This window comes from Photinus pyralis, unplaced genomic scaffold (genome assembly GCF_008802855.1).
Source record: "Photinus pyralis isolate 1611_PpyrPB1 unplaced genomic scaffold, Ppyr1.3 Ppyr1.4_LG7, whole genome shotgun sequence".
Classification (NCBI taxonomy): domain Eukaryota; kingdom Metazoa; phylum Arthropoda; class Insecta; order Coleoptera; family Lampyridae; genus Photinus; species Photinus pyralis.
The window spans coordinates 38,828,783-38,850,142 of NW_022170738.1; the positions used below are offsets into that span (position 1 = coordinate 38,828,783).

The 21,360-nt window shown below is 36.8% G+C and overlaps 2 protein-coding genes across 4 annotated transcripts; one reads left to right on the forward strand and one right to left on the reverse strand.

The window, feature by feature from the left end:
- The first annotated feature begins 867 nt into the window (after nt 1-867).
- Nucleotides 868-18,626, forward strand: LOC116177001 (ribonuclease P protein subunit p25-like protein). Of its 3 annotated transcripts, XM_031495855.1 has the most exons (7): nt 13,991-14,560; nt 14,620-14,662; nt 14,717-14,827; nt 17,846-17,949; nt 17,998-18,179; nt 18,223-18,339; nt 18,391-18,626. In XM_031495855.1, the coding sequence occupies exons 4-7, from the start codon at nt 17,854-17,856 to the stop codon at nt 18,581-18,583; spliced, it is 588 nt and encodes a 195-aa protein (XP_031351715.1). In that variant the 5' UTR covers nt 13,991-14,560; nt 14,620-14,662; nt 14,717-14,827; nt 17,846-17,853; the 3' UTR covers nt 18,584-18,626. The 3 variants fall into 3 exon arrangements, with proteins under 3 accessions (XP_031351714.1, XP_031351715.1, XP_031351716.1); XM_031495856.1 differs by having other exon boundaries at nt 14,620-14,827; XM_031495854.1 differs by lacking the exons at nt 13,991-14,560; nt 14,620-14,662; nt 14,717-14,827 and adding an exon at nt 868-1,023.
- LOC116176997 (tyrosine decarboxylase-like) lies at nt 2,853-13,786 on the reverse strand. Its single transcript, XM_031495849.1, has 11 exons — nt 13,556-13,786; nt 13,003-13,323; nt 12,900-12,951; nt 7,957-8,027; nt 7,676-7,912; nt 7,091-7,630; nt 6,875-7,040; nt 4,537-4,607; nt 4,284-4,480; nt 4,153-4,236; nt 2,853-4,074 (listed from the first exon to the last, which is right to left on the reverse strand). Exons 2-11 carry the CDS (start codon nt 13,315-13,317, stop codon nt 3,900-3,902), a joined length of 1,908 nt encoding a protein of 635 aa, XP_031351709.1. The 5' UTR covers nt 13,318-13,323; nt 13,556-13,786; the 3' UTR covers nt 2,853-3,899.
- Nucleotides 18,627-21,360: the final 2,734 nt, after the last annotated feature.

Sequence of the window (21,360 nt, forward strand, 5' to 3'; positions counted from 1 at the left end):
AACGCCCGTCAGACTGTCGCCGATAACCTTTCCCAGATGATTAACCGGTCACAACGCATACGGAAAATATAGATCCGCCACATTAATTGGAATAACCAGCTCTCTAATAGAAAGCTCTGTATTCTTCCTAATCCTTAACGCCTAAAATTCAGCTTCCCTAACGAAATTCGATTCTACATCAATTAATTTGAAAAAGTAAACCCTATTTCGATATTTTAATATATTATTGTGGTTTATTGGTGCTTTTTCTTACTTTTTGTAACTTCAACGACCGCAGCAGTTCCAGAGCTTCCAGGAATATTCGCATTTAGGCAATTACAGTGAGCCAAATTAAGTAATGGAGCAATTGTAAGGATGCAACACTTTTGAGCACTAAACCCACGATGGAAGTAAATGAAACGATGCGCTTCTTATTTTTATTTGATTTTATTGTTATTTCTGGGAAATTAGAGCGTCCTCACTTGCTAGGGACAAAAAATTAAATAAACCATAAAAGTAGTAATAATAAAATAATGAAAAAATTAAAATTTATATAGAAGAGGCAATTACAGTGAGTAATGAGTACATGGACCGACTGTAGGAATACCAAACTTTTCTTTTTATTAACATTTTTTTTTAATTTTTTAGGAAATTTCAGAATAGATTTAATAATAATAGAAAAGCACATAAATGTATACGCGTATAACAATAGGAATTTCTTATTGTCGGAAAGTGCCATTCCTGCTCCATATTGCATCATTCAATTCGAGTGTCTTGGAAGTTGATTAATGCTTTTTCCCTGCAATCGAATTGGAGGGGTGTAACGACCTTAAACTACAAATTACCTACCTCTTTCTCTTACTGCACTGTACGAGGCGGGAATTCTAATTTAACATTCCCAGAAGAATTTGCGTTAGTTGTCCGTTTGAACTATGTAAAGTACCATCAGTTTGACTGAAAAAATATGATGTAATTCGCAAGTGTTACAAAAAATTCAATGACACTTCCAGGCAGCGTAACCGGAATTGGCAGTACATGAAAAAGGTAGGGACGCGAATTTAATTCTCTTCCTGACTAACACTATAATTAACAATTGAATGATATGCATATTTTACAACTAGCAAAAAAAAGGTTTCTTCGAAACGGTTTTAAATCCGCATGGTGTGGCGACCTTTCAATTGTGTTAAAGTTTTTCCGGAGCAGATACACACTTTTTCTAAATGTGTCTTTAATGAAGGCCTTGATGAGCGTTTATATTTAGCAGTGATTTCTTCGTTTTTAACGAGACTTAATTTCGGGCAGGCACGTGGGACTATGACTTTCTGTCGCCATGCCCGTAGGAATTGCGGCGTTGATTTTGCATTCTGGGTAACGCGAATTCTTCTAAGAACTTGGGTGTTTCCGCACCAATTGTTCGGATTTAGAATAAACCCACGTTTCGGGCATTCTTCTGAAATAGTTAATCTATCAGTTCATTGATTGATTGATACTACAAAGGCATCAGTACCGCAAAGCTGTCCTTTTTGAAAGCTGAAATATTTTTTTCCAATCGCACAAAAATGTTTTTCAACTACGTTTCGAGCCTTGGGATTGAAACACACTTTAGTCCCTTGGTATAAATCGAATTTTAAGATTTTTGCTAAAATTCTATTTTCAAAAAACCATGTGACCATTTCACAGCAAAATGGTCCCTCGTTATCAGTAGGAGGATACATGTCAAAGCTGTCGACACACGCAGGTATCGGTAAATTACAATAAAGAGAAATTAACGCAATTATATCCTCATTATAGGAGTTATAGGTGAATCCCGTCTAACAATACTGGGGAATCCCCAAACGCCACAGATCAATACATATGGATGATGGCAATTAAAATTCCATGCGTTCTAACTCACGCTTCAGCTGTTTGTTTAAACGAAGTGTACTTTGTTACGACTCAGGAAAGGAAGAAAGATGAAAATTGACACGCACTGTGCGGTAAAGTTGCGTTAAATTTCAACAATAAATGGAGCCGTCTATTAAATTGCTTTAAAAAGTTACGGGGACAAAATTTTTTTAACTACCTCATTGATTTTTGAAAGTAAAACCAGCATTCGTAATATGTTATTGAGAATGCTTACCGTTCAGCTTTGTTAAACCTCTTTCACTCATTGATTAATCTTTTTTTTTTGGATACTGGGTCCAGCATTTCCAATTTTTTTAAATTGAGAGTTTATTCTATATCAACACATTTAATGACCGTTATTGTCCGCGGTGCGTGCCTACAATTAACTCTAATGATGCTCTTATGAAGGACGAAATTTTCCGTGATTTTAATATCGATTTAATTACATAATTTTTCATATGAAACGTATACGTTATTTAGTAGCGCGGGCATTGCGAATGGCTACTTTGGCACGAAAAGGCTAAATCGCTTTGATACACCGTGTCCACTATGGGCATTCTCAAAACGGCAAGAGATCCAAATTTGGTTAAATGGGAGAAAAGTTGTGCAATCAAAGGTATAAGAAGATAGCGTTTAGAAATCCGTCAACAATTCTTTGGTTTTTGAAAAATTGGATTTTTCGATTTTACTATTTTTTCTGGCGTTAATATTTGACCTACAGCAAAGCCAACGACTTCTCCACTGCAATTTTTAATGCTCCTCAAGGACGAAACGTCGGATTTAAAAATGAACAACTCGACCAGACGGAAAATTTCACAGAAATTTGAAAGAAGGCAGAATCTAAACACCACCGGCGCATCGCTGAAGAAGTTATTGGCAGCACGTTCTAGAACCAGATACTTGAATATTCCCACGACGGATGGGTGTCACGTGACAATGATGGGAAAGCGGGGCGATACACAACGATTTCAACACGAACAAAGGAAAAGTATTTATTTCGTTGTAGCTTACACTGCTAGACCACTATGTCTAATATGCACACTATGACTAAATACACGCACTAAAACTGCGCCAGACTTGCTCAAGCTCAAGTGGTTTTCCATGCGCCAACCGGTGCTGCTGCTGCGTCTGGCACTGCAAAGGATTCTGTGATCGGTCCGTGCATGGAGGCCAATTTCAAAAGCAACTCGAGATCTCCTGGTGTACAAACAATAAAGGTATTTATGAACATTTGTTCAAATTTTTAGGAACAATCCGCCACTGTGGGCGTTCAAATAAAAAATAAATAAGAATGTTCTTTCTATGATTTTCAATTTTTTCTTTACTTGCTATTCTTTGGTCAAATAACCTACAAAAAACTTCTTTCTTTCTGGAAGCCGAGAGACCGTGGCGAAGAAAGTACGTTGATATCTTTTAACATAAAGATCTGAAAGTGACACAGCCAGTCGTACGGACGGGACGGCCGGAGAAAGCTGCAACAAGACGCATTTTTGTATTTATTTTTGGAAATGCGTTTGCGTTCTTTGAAATACTCCTTTGGTTTCGGTTTAAGAAAGTAGCCATATTTGTGACTATTATGAATAGAATTTCAGCTAAATGCACAAAAGTCGCAAATTTGCCAATAAGCAAAAACGCGCTCGTCTAAAATTTGACATTTTTGTATGAACTGGATCATAAAACGACCATAATTGTTTGTTTAATTTATTAACGTAAACGTTTTAACACAACGTCGTTCTTTTCCGGATATAGAATCCCGCTCTGTTGTAATTTGTTTATTATTTTTAATACATTCTTCGAACACATTTTTAATATCGTGCGAAAATACGTGGATGAAATATTTATTCGTTTTTTTTTTTGTAGACATGACGATGCCTTTATTGAATGTGGGGATGATCGAGTGTGGGGTTCTACGTGACACTCAAATAAATTAGGAACCAATTTTTATTTCATATATTTCCTAAGTTGAAAGGGGAGTTCACGGGGAAAGTAATTGCGTCTAACATTGCGTATTGTCATTGGAGATTGGAAATCAATCCCTAGGGATGTTTTCTGATTTCCGTATTGCCGGACTTGACCAACTCCTTTCCTGTTGGCGAACGTTTCGGGGACTTGTTTCTTTCGGGCGAGCGCGACGGCGACGGAGTTCCACCGTTCGCGACGTCTTTTCCTGACGTTGTTTTCAATCTGACTTTCGTGTCTAAATGGCGAAATCTAAGGGCGAGAGATTACCAATTAATATAATCGAAATTGCGTAATTGCCCTGATTGGTAATTTAGTCGGTCTACTCACCGAATTGGAACGTTGCTCCCGGCGGCGTCCTCGGCGATCCCCTGAAATAGGAACGCCAAAGGCCAACTGATCCAGGAAGCACTACTGAAAAGAAACTTGCTAATTGAGACAACTTTTTAAACGTAACTCACTGAGGAAGTTGCGAGGGGGCGCTATTCTCCGGAGAACCTGCCGTATCGGTGTAGTGCCTTCGAACTGTCGGTAGGGTTTTCGCGATGGAAGGATTGTAAATTTTGGGATCGCTCACCATTCGTACAAAGAAGGAACGTTTGTAAGCCAAAGTCTCCTTCTGTTTGCGATTCAAATCGAAAACTTCATCTTGGAGTTCCTTCAAATTAAATTGCGTTAATTAAATCTCAGTTTGCAAGTCTTTCCGACAGTTACCTGCTCTTTGTCGACGGCTTGTGCTTCGAGCAGCTCCGCTGCAAATTCAGTTATTACGTCCCAGGCGTGATCTAAAAACATTACGTAATTAGACGAATGCGATTCTGATTTTCTATGAATTTGAATGGAATCGGTAGCTTCACAAATTAAAAATTAATGCGAATTTAGATTAAGTATACGGAAGGGTCTAATGCTGTTAGACGGAAATTAAGGTGTCAAAGTTCAAGATTCAACTAATTGGGTTTATAATCTAGTAACAATTGGGCGAACTGAAACCCTTCCAATACACAATGGTTTTTTAGTACTAAAAAGGTTACCATTTACGTGCAGTTACTATAAAAGGAACTGAGATTGAAACCTACACTTTCATTCCCTGGCTAAAATTTTAATGCAGGTTTCTCTTTATTTCGCCAAATTTGCAGAGAGAGAGAGAGAGTAAAATCTCAAATTAAATTACCAATTTTGTTGGGAAAGATACTTAACTCTTCTTCGCCTTATACTTAAGAGACTAATAAAAGGACTGTAACGTTATTTTCCTACCGATTGATATTCCTGATTTAACTTCCATTTAAGTAAATTTCTTATTACAATAGTTCTTTGTTTCGCCGGTGGAGGCCGTGCAGATGTTTTTCATGGTATTTTTTACGGATATGTATTTGTATATAAACAATGCGGGATATGTTAGATTATTACGCAGCATTTTTCTTAATACGTACGTAGGGGCCTTTACCTTCCTTCTCAATTTCTCTCAACTTTACCTTCCCTCACCATTATTTCACAATTTGCTTTTAAGTTCTCATCTACTTTTTGTACCTGCATCTTTTAACACCCTATGCAGTCATTCAGTTGTGAAGGGACTGATATTTATATGATATCAAATTTGTTTAAATTTTTTAATGATTTTTTTAACTAATATAAAGTCTGGTATTGAAGGAAAAGGGGGAATTTCTTCGTGCAATAGTTGGAAATATTGCGAATCGTTACCGTATTAATACGTGAGCGAACATTGTTTCGTTTCACTGCATATTTTGGATTATTCTTGCGTTTCAGTAAATTATTACCACGAAGGCGTTGAGATCCAAGGTGCAAAACATTTCCGTTGCGCCAAATTTGTCGTGGCAAGATACGTACAAAACCTATTTATTATTAAAAGTTGTTCATCTAACTTGTTTATATGAAGTGCGATTAAAATGGCTACCGTTAAAAAGGTTAAGACAATTAACTCAAGTTTCTGTTTGCTGTTAAAACCCTAACTTACCAGGGTATATTTTTGACACTGCGGAATATCGATAATTTGTTGCTGTGAATAACTCAAAGTTCAATTCATTAAATCCAAGTGAGCCTGAAACCTGGTTTGTTCCTGAATCAAATTGCGTCAACCATCTTTCAATCTTTTCAATCTTTGGCAACTAGTAATCAATTCAACTGGCAATACAAGAGGACCGATCGTATTGCTCAAGGCGTTTTACTATCCGATATTCTGATTTGAGGTGTTATTTCATAAGGAGAAATTCAACTGAGAATTGGAGGAAATTTCAACGCATCGATAAAAGTAAGTTTTTTTAAATTTTTGTATTGTATAAAAGAGTCGCCCGCTTTTGGAGCTTTTGTATAAAAACCATTTTTGTTTAAAGCTCGAGTTACAGGAGAGTATCTCGTGAACAAATTTGTGTATTTTTTATAAATGATAAGATCTTGGTAATTTCTATTTTTTTCTCATTAATTGTACAATTAGAATTTCACGATCAGTAACGCCAATCTTTTGTGTGGGTTTTAAATTTTTTATTAAGCATCTAGGTGTATACATTTGCTTTGAATAGGAATTTGTACCCGGTGTTTGGTTCATAAAAATCCTGATATCCTAGTCCGACAACCAAGTGAACGCTTTGGTTATGCAATCAGCGAATTGGCTATGAAAAATTTGGTGGGAGAGGTGCAAAACATTTCGGTTTGCGTCAGATCTTTAGAGGCAAGTTACGTAAACAACCAAGTTATTAATCAAAGTTATATGAAGTGCGAACAAAATTATGAACAAAACGGCTACCAGTAAAAAGGTTAAAGATAATTAATTCAAACTTCTGTTTGCTATTAAAACCCTAAATTACCAGGGCACATTTGCATCGAGTAACCAAATAAAAATGTTCCATATCCCTTGAATAATTTTGTGTATTTTTTATAAATGATAACGGAACCCAAACCGAAGATCATTAATACCATTCTTTTGTGGGGGTTAAATTTGAAAATAGATCCAAAGTTATGATTACAATCGGTATGGAAAGATGAAAAAAAAAATCGAAATTGGGTTAGGTGAAAATGGCAAAAAGTTTACATTACTTACCAATATCTTCTTCCGTGGCATTTTGAGCGACCGCACAGAATCGAATTACATACTTATCATTGACATGGGCGGGAACCATATGCAATTTTCCCGATTCGTTGATATTGCTGAGAAGCTTCTCGTTGAGTTTGTCAGCACCCTTCAGGCGAAAGCACACCAAACCTAGCTGCAAAAGCTCTCATTAGTTAGTCATCTTCTTAGCTGAACTCAGCGTACCTTCACTTCGTTACAAACTTCAAATCTTCTGTCTTGAAGGACGCATCTTTCAAACCTCTGCGCCAATGCTATATGGTGCCTAATGTACTTGCGAAGGCCGCTTATACCGTAACTTCGCAGCACGAACCAGAGCTTAAGCGAACGAAATCTTCTGCTAAGGGGCACGCCCCAATGGCGATAGTCTATAGAAGAATCGGAATATCCGTGCTTAAGGTACAAGGGATCGACGACCAAGGCGGATGTCAGGCGTATCCGGTCACGGACCCACATGGTCGAACAGTCAAAGTTGACCAACAACCACTTGTTCGGATTCGTGTTGAACGAGTCCGCGTACTCCACCCCCTTCAGCAAGTACTTCAGCTCTGGACAGATGAGCGCGTTTCCCGCGTACGCCGCGTCCACGTGCAGCCACACGCACGGGAAACGCTTGCAGACCGATCCGATCTCGGGCAAATTGTCAAACGAGCAGCAGGACGTTGTGCCCAAAGTCGTCGAGACGAAGAACGGAATTAAACCGGCCGCCTCGTCCTCCTCCATCGCCTAAAACTCTTCGTTACCTCACCGTTCGAATTTCGTCCAACTTGCCTCGGACAACGTTTGTCCTCTCAGCGCAGACTTCTCATCCGGCTCCAAAATGCGCAACTTAACGAAGCATATCATTGCCGCCTTTTCTACGCACGAATGCGCTTCGCGCGAGCAGTACGCCATTAATTTGGACAGTAACACCCCTTCCTCGACGAACGGGTGTTGCTGTTTAAGTCGTTTTAACGCTTGTGCTCTTGCCGCTAGCATCGTTACCAAAACGCATTCGCTGGCGCACGTCTAACGATATTAATATTATTGGAGCTACACTGGGCTTAATTTACCTGAATGACTCCTCCGCCTCGACTTCCTTTCTTCAAGGCTAGAAATTCGTCTGGCAATCCTATAGCTTTACCTGAAATTTTTTTAGTAGTGCCTTCACATCCTTCCATTTAAACAGAGAGCAACATTCAATATCAACATTGGAAAAAATTCTAGAAAAAGAGTTCCCAAAGGTAAACAGACACAATACTAGTGGTAGTATTGGGATAGAGTTATTGATCCGCATTTAAGAACATTTAAATGGAGAAATGTCGAATTTTTAAAGAAATCAATTGGGCGAAGACATACATCTTGACATGGGGTTTCAGCAGGATGGGGCTCCACTCCATTATGCAATATTTATGCCTGTCATTGTTTACATGACATATACATGCATAACAGACGTTGAAAAATTTGTAATTAAATTAATTTTTTTTTATTGTAATATCTAGAAAAACCATAGCTCCGTAACCATGAAAGCAATTAAACAAAAAAATATTAGTACACACCTAGCAGATTCTAATTTTAAAAACAAAAGTGCATCATTTCATTTAAAATGTCAAAGTCACCCCCCCCCCTCCTTAAAATTAGGAAAAGAAAAAAATTCAAAAAATATGTTAAAATTTGTCACCCCGTATCCTTATTAATTTTACTTTTTATAAAGATCTCCACGCATATTTTTTTGCAAATGTTCTGGTTTTTTGCTCAATAAGACACATAGGCCTTTACTGGAATATGACACCACAACCACTTCTTTCATTTCGGCTTTTCAAAACAGCGGTTTTTAAACAATATGCAGGCTTTCCGTATAGTTTACTGATGAATGCAGGCAGCAGGGCGCCCGGTGAAAGGGTCGAGCTGCAACATCCGGACAACAGCAACAGGTTAGTGCCTCAGTAATTGCTTTAAGGAATTGTGTGTTTCGATCCTACGGATTTTTCCCTTTTTACTTTTTCGCGTCGGGTTTAAACTAAAGGCACAAGGGAACATTTTCTAAATGTTTTTCTTTTTTTGATTTTGTTGCCAAAAAAACTGCATTTTTCTCGAAAACTAAACTTTGTAGCGAAAAATGAACCCTACAAAAAACTCGTGAACACTTTTTGCGTGGAGTATGAAATATAACCGCCAGAGGGCGTTGTCTAAATGTTTCATTTTTTTATGTTTGTTGTTATTTTTCAATGGGATTATGAAAGTATCTCGCCCTAAAAGAATGAAGGATATAAGACCCCGCTTAGAATATAAAAACCAGGAAACCCCAGTAACCCCGAAAACTATCAGAGATTGATAAAGGACATTATTACTAAAAGTTGAAGGTTTTTGGAAGAGCTAAAACATACAGAAAAATATACAGGGTGTCGGTTTAACAAAAGTGAGATTTTTAATATGAAGTTTTGTAGCTTTGGACCTACAAAGAAAACACCATGTAAATTTATTTTTAATTGTTTCATAGTAGATGTATTCTCACCCAAGATAAAAGATATAGAACCTTGTAAATGCCAAATCTTTCTTATAAGTCGACTTGTCTTTAAAACTTCTTCGTATATTAACCGTATAATAAAAAAATCGTACAATTACACGTACAATTAAAAAATGCATTGAAATACAGGAGGTTCCATTAAAAAAATGTGCCTTTTTAGCGCCCTACATTGTGGACGCATCCTGTATAATTCAAAATACTTTTAAAATATTCAACCTCTCGCCTTGATTGAATATAAAACTTGCTTTTTGTCGCTTGTTAATAATAAAATAGTGAATATACAATTTAAGGAACGGCTGATATTAATAATAGTCATCTTTAATTTAACTCTTCGCAATTTAGCTCGTAATTCGTGCCTAAAAATTAATTTTAAATAAACTTGTAACAAATATAGTCAACGAGCTCCTGGATCACTGAAAATTTAATCAGTTCTTCCTTGGATAATGATAAGCAAGATACTGAAAACAGAATTGGAAATTTGGAAACCGTTCGGGAGTTAACTTGTCCACAGACGGACGGGTGGACAGAAAGTCCAAAATCGCTAGGAGCTCGTTAAAGGAAAAGAGGGGCTACGTCCGAATAGACCTGGCCTTCCAAAGAGGTATACGTTTAAACCGCCTATGCAAAATAATGTATTATTTGTTCAATTCCAGAGCTAAAATGAATCATTGAAAGTTCATGAAATTTGGTACAATGGTTAAGGGCGATGTATATTGAGTGAACCATGTTTAGATAATTTTAAAAATGGAAAGTTTACTCAAAAAGTGACTTTGTAATTTATGAAATCGTAAATAATAAATAAGTGTAAAACAAAAATTGAAAATAGCGATTTTCACACATACTGACATAGAATTGCATTCATTTTGTAGTAGGTATATAAACAATAAATCCCACGGATATCTGAATGCTTTTATTATGTATATTGCAATAAATAAATAGACACGAATTTTGAATATAATGATAAACACCTACCTAGAACCATATATCTACAGGGTGTAGAATTGGTTTATGTACCATAGGGATTTCAATGGTAATTTCTTTCTATTGAAATATTTTCTCCCCTAATTATTTTACACCAAGGTTGTAAATAAATTGTTTGTAGATTGTAAAATTCTGCGTCTATTCCATTTGTAATTTTTTGCTATGGGAAACCGGAGAAATTAAGAAAATTACAGATTATAATTATAAATCTAATTTTTGTTCCAATAATTTCACGGCACGAGTGATTTAGCAAAAATCTTTACGCCGAAAACGAATGAAAAAATTTATAAAAAGAATGGCAACATCTAATGCTTCCTAAATTAACTGAATTTTATAAAAAAAAAGGTTCTTCCTAAATTACGAGTCCCCAGTGCAAGGATGAGTAGGGACCTACGTTGAAAAAAATGAATTAAAATGCAATTTATGTTATTAATTATTTTGTTAACATTGTATCCCAATACATTATTTATTATTATGGAGATAACATAAACATCACATCACAGCATTGTAATAGTTATTAATGCAATAGTGGTAATTAATTGTACTTTGTCTACTATCACTTTCTTTAGAAAATTAGGTAAAATTTTGGGCTGCGGCCGAATACCAAAAAGATGATAGGAAAGTAGGGCTAGATCCAGTAGGGTGTCAGCAAGTATAGTGAACAGATAGTATCTAAAAAAATAAACGTATGTCGATACTTGCCCCATAGGCAAAACTTCTTATTTTCAACTACGTAAGATATCATATAATAGAACAAAGAATACTAGGAACATTTATTATTTTTTATCAATTGAATAGTATATTATTTTTAACCGATTTTCCCCCACTTAATTTAAAATGGGTGTAGATCGTCTAAAAATATCTTTTATTCATTTTTCGGCGATGAACGATGTCACATGATCGACTAAACAATAATTACTTATAAAATTAATTAAAAAATTAACTAAGTCTACTTAATTAAAATTTAAAAATAATTACTTTTACCTGTAGGTATTCTTGTTCAGTTATATGAATTTATGAATAATTTAATGAAATTCTGCGGGCCTGAATTTTCAAATGACATTTTAAGCTACATTCAAAACTGGAAGACTTTGTCCATTGCCACAATCTTCAATAATTATAAATTTGCCCATGCAGTCCCACTTCATTTGCAACCTTTTTTAACGCTATTTAATTGAGATTTTTTAATAAAAATGGCAATGCAAAAATTTGAAAATGCACAATTTTTCGTTACAACTCGAAAACCGTACAAAGGAAAAGTCAAGAAAGTAAATTAGTATCGAGCATATTCTATTATTTATGTCTTCGCGAGATTTTTTTGGAAGATATCTTGAAATTAAACAAATTTTATCAATTTTTTACAATTGCGCGGTTTGGAATTTCCTTTTTGGCAAGATATCGCACTTATTTTTTAAACGCATGCGGAAACTTATTGGAAAATTTATCGGAGGTATCTATTATTAAAAACCTTAACAAAGAATGGCACAAATTGACGCTTTTTTTAAAAACATTCTTTTGAGCGCATTTTGTAAGAATTAAAAAATGTGCTGTTGTTTGTGTTTTGTCCATCCGTCCGTCTCTCTGTCCGTCCGGACCCACTTTTTCCGTTTTCAACGGTTCAACGGTTTTTGTGTTATCTTTCATGGTATTCTAATTAAAGGTCTCAACGAAAGGAATTAATTGGGACTGCTGGAAGAAATGTATTCATTGGTGATGGCAAAACTTTAAGAGGGGATATCTCGAAAACGATTTGTCAGAGGGGAATACTCACAAAGGCAAAATGAATCCTCTGAACGAGACATGTCAATTGGTGAAGTCGAAACACATATACTGGTGATGTCAAAAGTTTCAGTGTAAATATCCGCAGAACAGAGTGTCGGAGGAGTGTACTCTCAAGGAGCGATGCGAAAGCTTAATTATGAATATCTCAAAAATGGTGGAGGAGGGCACCTACAAAGGGAAAATGCAATATTTCTGACCATTCCTCTAAGGTCTTGATTCTTCTTGCATTATATAGCGTTGATTTTGAATGTATGCCCGGTGGCCTTTAAATGTTTAGGTGTAAAGATCTCCATAATCTACCAATAAGATATAACCCAACGATTTACTAAGGCACTTCTGTTTAAAAAAATTCGCTTTTAATTGTGTAAAGAAGTGGAATGCTGAGATCTCAAGCTAACAAACGAAGACGAATAAACGCAAAAGAAATATTTCTTCAAAATAAAACAAATTATGTAGAATTTTCAAAACGTTAAATTAAAAATTCTGTTTAGTTCATCTGTAATATAAAGCTCATCCAATTCTTGTGTTCGGTGGAATTTTTTAATTTTGAGATCATTGCAAATATAGTCTTTCGATTTAATTCTTCACTAAGCGGTGGAAATTATGGTCCAGCGTCGCCGGTATCATTCCGAAACCGTGTTTCATGTTTTTGGGGTGAGTGTGGTAAAAATGCAAATGGACTCGTGCAATGTAGAGAGAAAGGACAGAGAATTAGTTCGTACTTACCAAGCCAATCGACCACAATCGTCTCTAATTCTGTACAAACAGGACTTGCGGCCTGGAAACGTTCACGAAATTGTAAAAGCAACAAAGCTCAGTTACGGATTACCCATGAAAATCCTATACACCCGATTCCAGCGGAAAGCATGTCTCCCAAAATGGACGGATACGAATTTCCCGACGGGAAATACGCATGAAAACGTGGATGCTGCCAGTGGGTGACGCCGGGCATAATTTTCGCATCGACATCAGCCATAATCGCCTCCCAATCCTCGGGATATTCGGGAGCCTCGTCCGGCAATATCTTTCGAAGGTACCCGGGCTCGACGTTTGGTGTAACTCGTCGCGTCGGAATGTTCTCCATATAATTGCAAATATATTCGACCATCTCTTTTCCCCTGCATCGAAACTCGTCGGAATCCATCTAGTTCTGCAAAATTAATTCTTTGTTTTTATAAAATTCGATCATAACTTATGAATGGGATCCCTTTTTGTGTTCCGAGTTCCCTGTACGTGACACCCTTTCAATGGAAAGCGTGCGTTTATGATGAAGATCGGCGAAATTGCTTTCGGATGTACTTAATTGAATTTTTAGATTGATATTTAAAAAATCGCCAAAATTAATCGGAATTATCCGGATAACTAGAGAAAAACTAACTTACCTGTTGCTTTAGCGGATTCTGCACGGAAACTCCAACGAGACACTAAGGACGAGACGAGCCACCGTTTAACTTGAGGCCGTGCGCCCTATTTGCTTGATTTCATTGCATTTTCGCACCCCCTCCACCAAAGCTTTATTGCTTGCTTTCTATTTTTACATTATTAGAAATATTTTGTGATACAAACATGACTTGGTACCGCAAAAAATATTTCATTAAAGACATTCCCTTCTAAGTATAGGGTGCAAGTTAATATTTTAATACCAATAATTAATGCATTTAAGATACTCGACGCTATTTATAATTAATCGATGCTTAACTTATGATGCCTCCATTAGGTTTCTTATTTTTTAGTATTAAGGTTTCTTTTTTAATTGAACAGCGAATATTATTCGTAACGTTTAACCTTTTTCTCTAAATTAAAAACAATGATTGAGCTTTTGTAGCTTCGATCTATTTTTACATTCGCACTGAGTCAATTAGGGGTGAATGTGGTAGTAGTAGATTTTTTTCATTCATGAGTTCCCCTCCTTTACCTGTACATAGACGTACCTAATCCGCTTATGATGTAAAGAATTTCGATTTACTTATAAACTGGTAGCTTTTCATTTTTGAGTATATAGGACATAGGTATACGTGAAAACTAATCACACGTAAGCTTCTGATGATGACATATTTCATCCCAACTGAGAATGATGCAATTTATTCTTCAATTTGCCATTACCCACTACGCCTACACGGTAGGTTCTTAATTTTGCTCGATTTTTGTACATAGCACCCACTCGTTTAGCACTTATAAGAGTTAGCTTCTTCAGTATTTAATGGTAAAGCTCTTGGATTGTAATTGGAGATGGCATCGGAAACATTCCCTGAAATGAGACGTGGTAGTGAACAGACTGTTGGTGGATGTGGTGTCGAGCTTTAGATGTACTTAAGAGGATTTGCGAAAAATTGTACTTTTTGTACTTGTTTGTGTGGCAGATAATTATTCTATTAGCCAGATTTGAGGTAAGGTCTCTAAAAATGTGCCTAAGTCTATTTTTAAGAGAATGTTCTACGGTTTTCAGCTTAATTGTCAAGAAGATTGTGCAAGGAGCAATAGGAACAGAGGTAGAACCATCAATTCAAAGAGTATGTAACACTTACTTTGACTTTAAAACTTAGGAAGGACAAGGGTTGTCGCAGATCGACCAGAAAACGACTATTTCTAATAAATTTTGAGCTGTGGAATCCAAAAAAATTAGAGCCATCAAGATCTGACCACGAGAAACAGAGGTAGAGCCCTCAATTCGTAGAGTATGTAACACTACTAACTTACTTTCGCTTTAAAAGTGAGCAAGAATAAGGGTTGTCGCTGGTCGACCAGAAAAAGACGATTTCTAATAAATTTATGGACCTGTGGAATCCAAAAAATTTAGAGCCATCAAGATCTGACCACGAGAAACAAAGGTAGACCCCTCAATTCTTAGAGTATGTAACACTACTACCTCACTTTCGCTTTAAAAGTGAGCAAGAATAAGGGTTGTCGCAGATCGACCAGAAAAAAACGATTTCTAATAAATTTTGACCTGTGGAATCCAAAAAAATTAGAGCCATCAAGATCAGACCACGAGAAACAGAGATAGAGCCCTCAATTCGTAGAGTATGTAACACTACTAACTTACTTTCGCTTTAAAAGTGAGCAAGGATAAGGGTTGTCGCAGATCGACCAGAAAAAGACGATTTCTAATAAATGTTGACCTGTGGAATCCAAAAAATTTAGAGCCATCAAGAAGTGACGACGAGAAACAGAGGTACAGCCTTCAATTCGTAGAGTATGTAACACTACTAACTTACTTTCGCTGTATAAGTGAGAAAGGATAAAGGTTGTTGTAGATCGACCAGAAAAAAACGATTTCTAATAAATTTGGACCTGTGGAATCCAAAAAATTTAGAGCCATCAAGATCTGACCACAAGAAACAGAGGTAGAGCCCTCAAGTCGTAGAGTATGTAACACTACTAACTTACTTTCGCTTTAAAAGTGAGCAAGAATAAGGGTTGTCGCAGATCGACCAGAAAAAGACGATTTCTAATAAATGTTGACCTGTGGAATCCAAAAAATTTAGAGCCATCAAGAAGTGACGACGAGAAACAGAGGTACAGCCTTCAATTCGTAGAGTATGTAACACTACTAACTTACTTTCGCTGTATAAGTGAGAAAGGATAAAGGTTGTTGTAGATCGACCAGAAAAAAACGATTTCTAATAAATTTGGACCTGTGGAATCCAAAAAATTTAGAGCCATCAAGATCTGACCACAAGAAACAGAGGTAGAGCCCTCAAGTCGTAGAGTATGTAACACTACTAACTTACTTTCGCTTTAAAAGTGAGCAAGAATAAGGGTTGTCGCAGATCGACCAGAAAAATACGATTTCTAATAAATTTGGACCTGTGGAATCCAAAAAAATTAGAGCCATCAAGATCTGACTACGAGAAACAGAGGTAGAGCCCTCAATTCGTAGAGTATGTAACACTACTAACTTACTTTCGCTTTAAAAGTGAGCAAGAATAAGGGTTGTCGTAGATCGACCAGACAAAAACGATTGCTAATAAATTTTGACCTGTGGAATCCAAAAAATTTAGAGCCATTAAGATCTGACGACGAGAAACAGAGGTACAGCCTTCAATTCGTAGAGTGTGTAACACTACTAACTTACTTTCGGTTTAAAAGTGAGCAAGAATAAGGGTTGTCGTAGATCGACCAGAAAAAAACGATTGCTAATAAATTTTGACGTGTGGAATCCAAAAAAATTAGAGCCTTCAAGATCTGACCACGAGAAACAGAGGTAGAGCCCTCAATTCGTAGAGTATGTAACACTACTAACTTACTTTCGAAGTGAGCAAGAATAAGGGTTGTTGCAGATCGACCAGAAAAAGACGATTTCCAATAAATTTTGACCTGTAGAATCTAAAAACTTTAGAGCCATCAAGATCTGACCACAAGAAACAGAGGTTGAGCCCTCAATTCGTAGAGTATGTAACACTACTAACTTACTTTCGCTTTAAAAGTGAGCAAGTATAAGGGTTGTCGCAGATCGACCAGAAAAAGACGATTTCTAATAAATTTGGAGCTGTGGAATCCAAAAAAATTAGAGCCATCAAGATCCGACCACCAGAAATAGAGGTAGAGCCCTCAATTCGTAGAGTATGTAACAGTACTAACTTACTTTCGCTTTAAAAGTGAGCAAGGATAAGGGTTGTCGCAGATCGACCACTAAAACACGGTTTCTAATAAATTTTGACCTGTGGAATCCAAAAAAATTAGAGCCATCAAGATCTGACCACCAGAAACAGAGGTAGAGCCCTCAATTCGTAGAGTATGTAACACTACTAACTTACTTTCGCTTTAAAAGTGAGCAAGAATAAGGGTTGTCGCAGATCGACCAGAAAAAGACTCTTTGAATTTAAACTTAAGAAATTGAAAGAGCGTCTTTTAGAGGGGTTTATGCAAAAATCGCTACAATTGGTACATTGAAACGGGGTAGCTTTTCACTTAATCGTAGAGATACGAAATGCGACACGAACCAATGCTGATGTGAAAAGCTCACCGAAAGTCGGGTAGTTTTAAACATTTACGCGGAGAAATATTCAATAATAAATACAGTTCTTGTAATTCTGATTTATCCCGGAATGGTTCGTTAAGGGTTGAAGTTTTATGGATGCTACCACTGCGATGATCACGAGGAAAGCGTTTTTTGATGGATTATGTGTTTGTCATTACATTATACGCTTTCAAAGCGAATTAATCTCTGTCGCTACCTTTGTTTCACAAAATTACCAGTAGAACTCTAAGAGAGTCGATTTGCTCAAATTATTGAAAAGCGACCTCGGTGATTTATTCATAAGAATTTTTCGCTTGCATTGCGACCGATTTTTCGCACCATTGAAAAGTTTTCACCATTAGAAATCAATTAGATTGGATAAAGATCATTTATAAATAAATAATGCAAAACAGAGTGGAGCGAAGTTTCGCGCTGAATTCCATTTTGCGTGGAAACGCGAAATGAGGGGGCTGCATTCCTTCGTATTCATTCTTCGGGATCTTGAGTGGGCTAGTGGGCGACCTCAATATTCTGCCTTCGACGTTCTCTTAAATTAAACCCTCTCTATCCTAACATTTTATTACAAAGTCTAACTCAAAATTTCCCCTTTTGCATCGTAATTATATTGAACGATCACGTTAGTTACTTTCAGCTGCGATGATTAATATTTTATCGTCTTTCGAATTTTAAGCACGTTTCCGTTATGTTGCAGGCATAACGATGGACAATTACAGAAAGGGGAAGAATGTAGAGGAGCCCTTGGAAAAGAATAGGCTTCCCATTCCAAATTTAACGAGCGAATTCGTGTGGATGCAGGTTTAGACCTTATTTCGCCATTGGGTATGACATTCCTTTTGTTGGTAGGTGAGAGGGGGTAGTAAAATGAGGGACTTACTCAGCTACGCCTTTAAAGAATTCGAAACGGCAAATTCCATTGTCTGGACCGGATTTGGTCCTTCAGTTGGAAAGGCTGTCAGCTGTGCAGAAATCATGAAACGCGAATACAGCTCAGAATTGCATCAGATAACCAAAATATGTTACAGAATGTAAGTACGCCAGCTTCACCACGCTTCGCTTACATTATTTTAGGGTTCAAGAGTATTGGGACCCCAAGATTCCCGAGCTGGAACAAATCGTGGTCGAGAGAAAATTGCCGATGATTCACATTTTGTTATCTAAGGAACCGTTGAATTCGCAGGAGTTGGGGTTTGTTTCTATTTCTTGTGCACTTGAATCGGGAAACACTCGTTGTTTCAGGTACCAGGGTCCTGGAGTGAAAATTTCATTGGACGATGTCGACGAGGTGACGGAAAAACGGAAGTATCTACAGTCACGCACGCCCACAAAAGAATTTGCAGCTTTGGGGGTTGGGTCGATGAATCGACCCAAAAAGTGGAGTAAATCTAATAAAAAATTTGATAAGGGTCAAAGTAGTACTTCGAACATGTAAGAGATCTGTATTTGTAAATAACACAATCGAATTGTTTGTTTAATTTATTTCCTGTGTGGTAAATAGGGGTGTTTAAGTTAAGGCTCAAATAGGAAACTTGGAATTTTAAAAGACGAAATAATTTTTGAGAGTTCAAAAAGGTTAAATTTGATACAAGGAAGCTAAAGGGTTGTCGTCGACGTACTTATTCTTCGATTTTAAAGGGCGAAAAAAGTTAAAAAATTTGATGAAAAATAACCATTGGGTTGTTGGGGCATACGTATTAGTTGATATTGTTAAGTGAAGAATGGGGATTTTAAAATGTGGAAGAAATTGTAGCGGTTTCCGAGGGGTTAAATTTGATGAAAATGACCATAGGGTAGTTGTGACAAACTAATTCGTGACCGAAGTGGAGAAATGGGGATTTTAATATGTAGACAAAATTGTGGCAGGTTTTGAAGGATTAAATTTGATAAAAATGACCAGATAGGGTTGTCGCGGACACACGTTTTCCTGATATCGGTGGCTGAAGAAGTGGAGAAATCGGAATTTTAAAGGGGGAAAATAATTGTTAAGAATCTGAAGGAAAATAATCTGATGAAAATCACTTAGAGGGTTGTTGCAACATACCTATGCTTGATATTGATTATTTATTGATGACAGGAGAAGTGGAGAAAGGCAACTTTAAAATGGGGAAAACAATTATCGCGGATTCCATAGGCTTAAATTTGATGAAAAACACCATAGGGTTGTTAGGACACACTTATTCTTGATATTGGGGTCAGAAAAAGTGGAGAAAAAGGAAGTTTTAAAGAAGGAAAATAAATGTTGCAGCTTTAAAGGGTTAAATTTGAGAAAAACGACCGTTGGGTTGTTGAGACATACGCATTCTTGACTTGTTGGCTGAAGAAGTGGGGAAAGAGGAGTATAAAATGTGGAAAAAATTGTTGCGGGTAGCTAGGGATTAAATTTGATCAAAATGACAAAATAGGGCTGTTGCGACCTACATATTCTTGATATTGACGGCTGAACAAGTAGGGAAATGTGAATTCTAAAGGGAGAAAATAATTGTTGGGAGTCCGAAGGGATACATTTGATGAAAATGACTTAGAGCCTAGAGGGTTGTTGTGACAAACCTATTCTTGATATTGGTGACAGGAGAAGTAGAGATGAGAACTTTTTAAAGGGGGAAAATAATTCTCACGGATTCCGTACGATTAAATTTGATGAAAAGTGACCATTTTGGGTTGTTAGGACATACGTATTCTTGATACTGGTGGGTGAAGCGGAGAAAGGGGATTTTAAGATGTGGAAGAAATTGTTGCTTTAAAGGAGGAAAAAATTATCGCGGGTTCCGTAGGGTTAAATTTAATAAAGAATGACCGTAGGGTAGTTGTGACAAAGTCATCCTTGATACTGATGGTGACCGAAGTGGGGGAAATGTAGAAAAATTGTTGCAGGTTTTGAAGGGGTTGTTGTGACGTACGTATTCCTGATATTGGTGGCTGAAGAAGTGGAGAAATCGGAATTTGAAAGGGAGAAAATAATTATTGTTGAGAGACTCCTAAGGAATATATTTTATGAAACTCACTTAGAGATGGTTGTTGTGACATACCTATTCTTCACATTGATGGCAGGAGAAGTGGAGAAATGGAAATTTTAAAAGGGGAATATAATTATCGCGGGTTCCGTAGGGTTAATTTTGATGAAAAATGACCATGGGGTTGTTGTTAGTTGTTACATAACTTATTCTTGATATTACTAGGTGAAGAAATGGAGAAAAGGGACTTTAGAATGTGGAAAAAAATTTTGCGGGTTCCGATAGGGGTTAAATTTGATGAAAATGAGCAGTTAGGGTTTTTGCGACATACGTATTCCTGATATTTGGTGGCTGAAGAAGTGGAGAAATCGGAATTTTAAAGAAAGAAAATAATTGTTGAGAGTCCGAAGGGATAAATTTGATGAAAACGACCTGGAGGGTAGTTGCGACACAAGTAGGTACCTATTCATGGTATAGACGAGAAGTGAATAAATGGGTATTTTAAAGGGAGAAAATAATTGCGGCGAGTTTCGCAAAAAATGACCAACAGAGGTGTTGTGCCATACTTATTCTGGATATTGTTGGGCAAAGAAGTGGATGCAAGGGATTTTAAATGTGGAAAAGATTGTTGGGGGTTAAATGTGATGAAAATGATCAGATAGAGGGTTGTTGCAACATTTTTATTTTTGATATTGCTGACAGAAGAGGAAATGTGAATTCTAAAGGGGAAAATGCTAGGGAAAATGATTTTATTGGGAGTCTGAAGAGATACATTTAATAAAAATGATTTAGAGGAGAGGGTTGTAGATTGGGGACAGAACAAGCGGAGAAATGAGTTTAAGATAACTATCGCGTATTCCGTAGGGTTAAATTTTGACAAAAAATGGCCAGTTGTGGGGAAATGTGAATTCTAAAGGGGGAAAATAATTGTTGGGAGTCTGAAGACAGAAACTTGATGAAAATTACTTAGAGGGTTGTTGCGCTTGTGACATACCAATTTGTGATATTGGTGGCTGAAGAAGTGGGAAAATGTGAATTTTAAAGGGGTAAAATATTTATCGCGGGTTCGGTATCGTTAAATTTGATAACAATTGTTCATTGGGCACCTACTTATTTTTGAGTGAAAATCATTTAATAATTAAGCAAGAATCGCTTACGATTTTCAGTAGGGGAATTTTTTGACCCTCGAATTAGACGGGCAGACGGACAGACAAAACTATCACACAAAAGGGGGCTTTTTTCTTTCGAACAACTCGCT

Coding starts and splice junctions, on each gene's coding strand:
- LOC116177001 (XM_031495854.1), top strand. CDS start 17,854: ATGGACAATTACAGAAAGGGGAAGAATGTAGAGGAGCCCTTGGAAAAG. Junction 18,180..18,222: donor ACCAAAATATGTTACAGAAT/GTAAGTACGCCA, acceptor ACATTATTTTAG/GGTTCAAGAGTATTGGGACC. Junction 18,340..18,390: donor TTGAATTCGCAGGAGTTGGG/GTTTGTTTCTAT, acceptor TCGTTGTTTCAG/GTACCAGGGTCCTGGAGTGA.
- LOC116176997 (XM_031495849.1), bottom strand. CDS start 13,317: ATGGATTCCGACGAGTTTCGATGCAGGGGAAAAGAGATGGTCGAATAT. Junction 8,028..12,899: donor GATTGTGGTCGATTGGCTTG/GTAAGTACGAAC, acceptor AAAAAATTTCAG/GTAAAGCTATAGGATTGCCA. Junction 4,481..4,536: donor AAGCCGTCGACAAAGAGCAG/GTAACTGTCGGA, acceptor TTTAATTTGAAG/GAACTCCAAGATGAAGTTTT.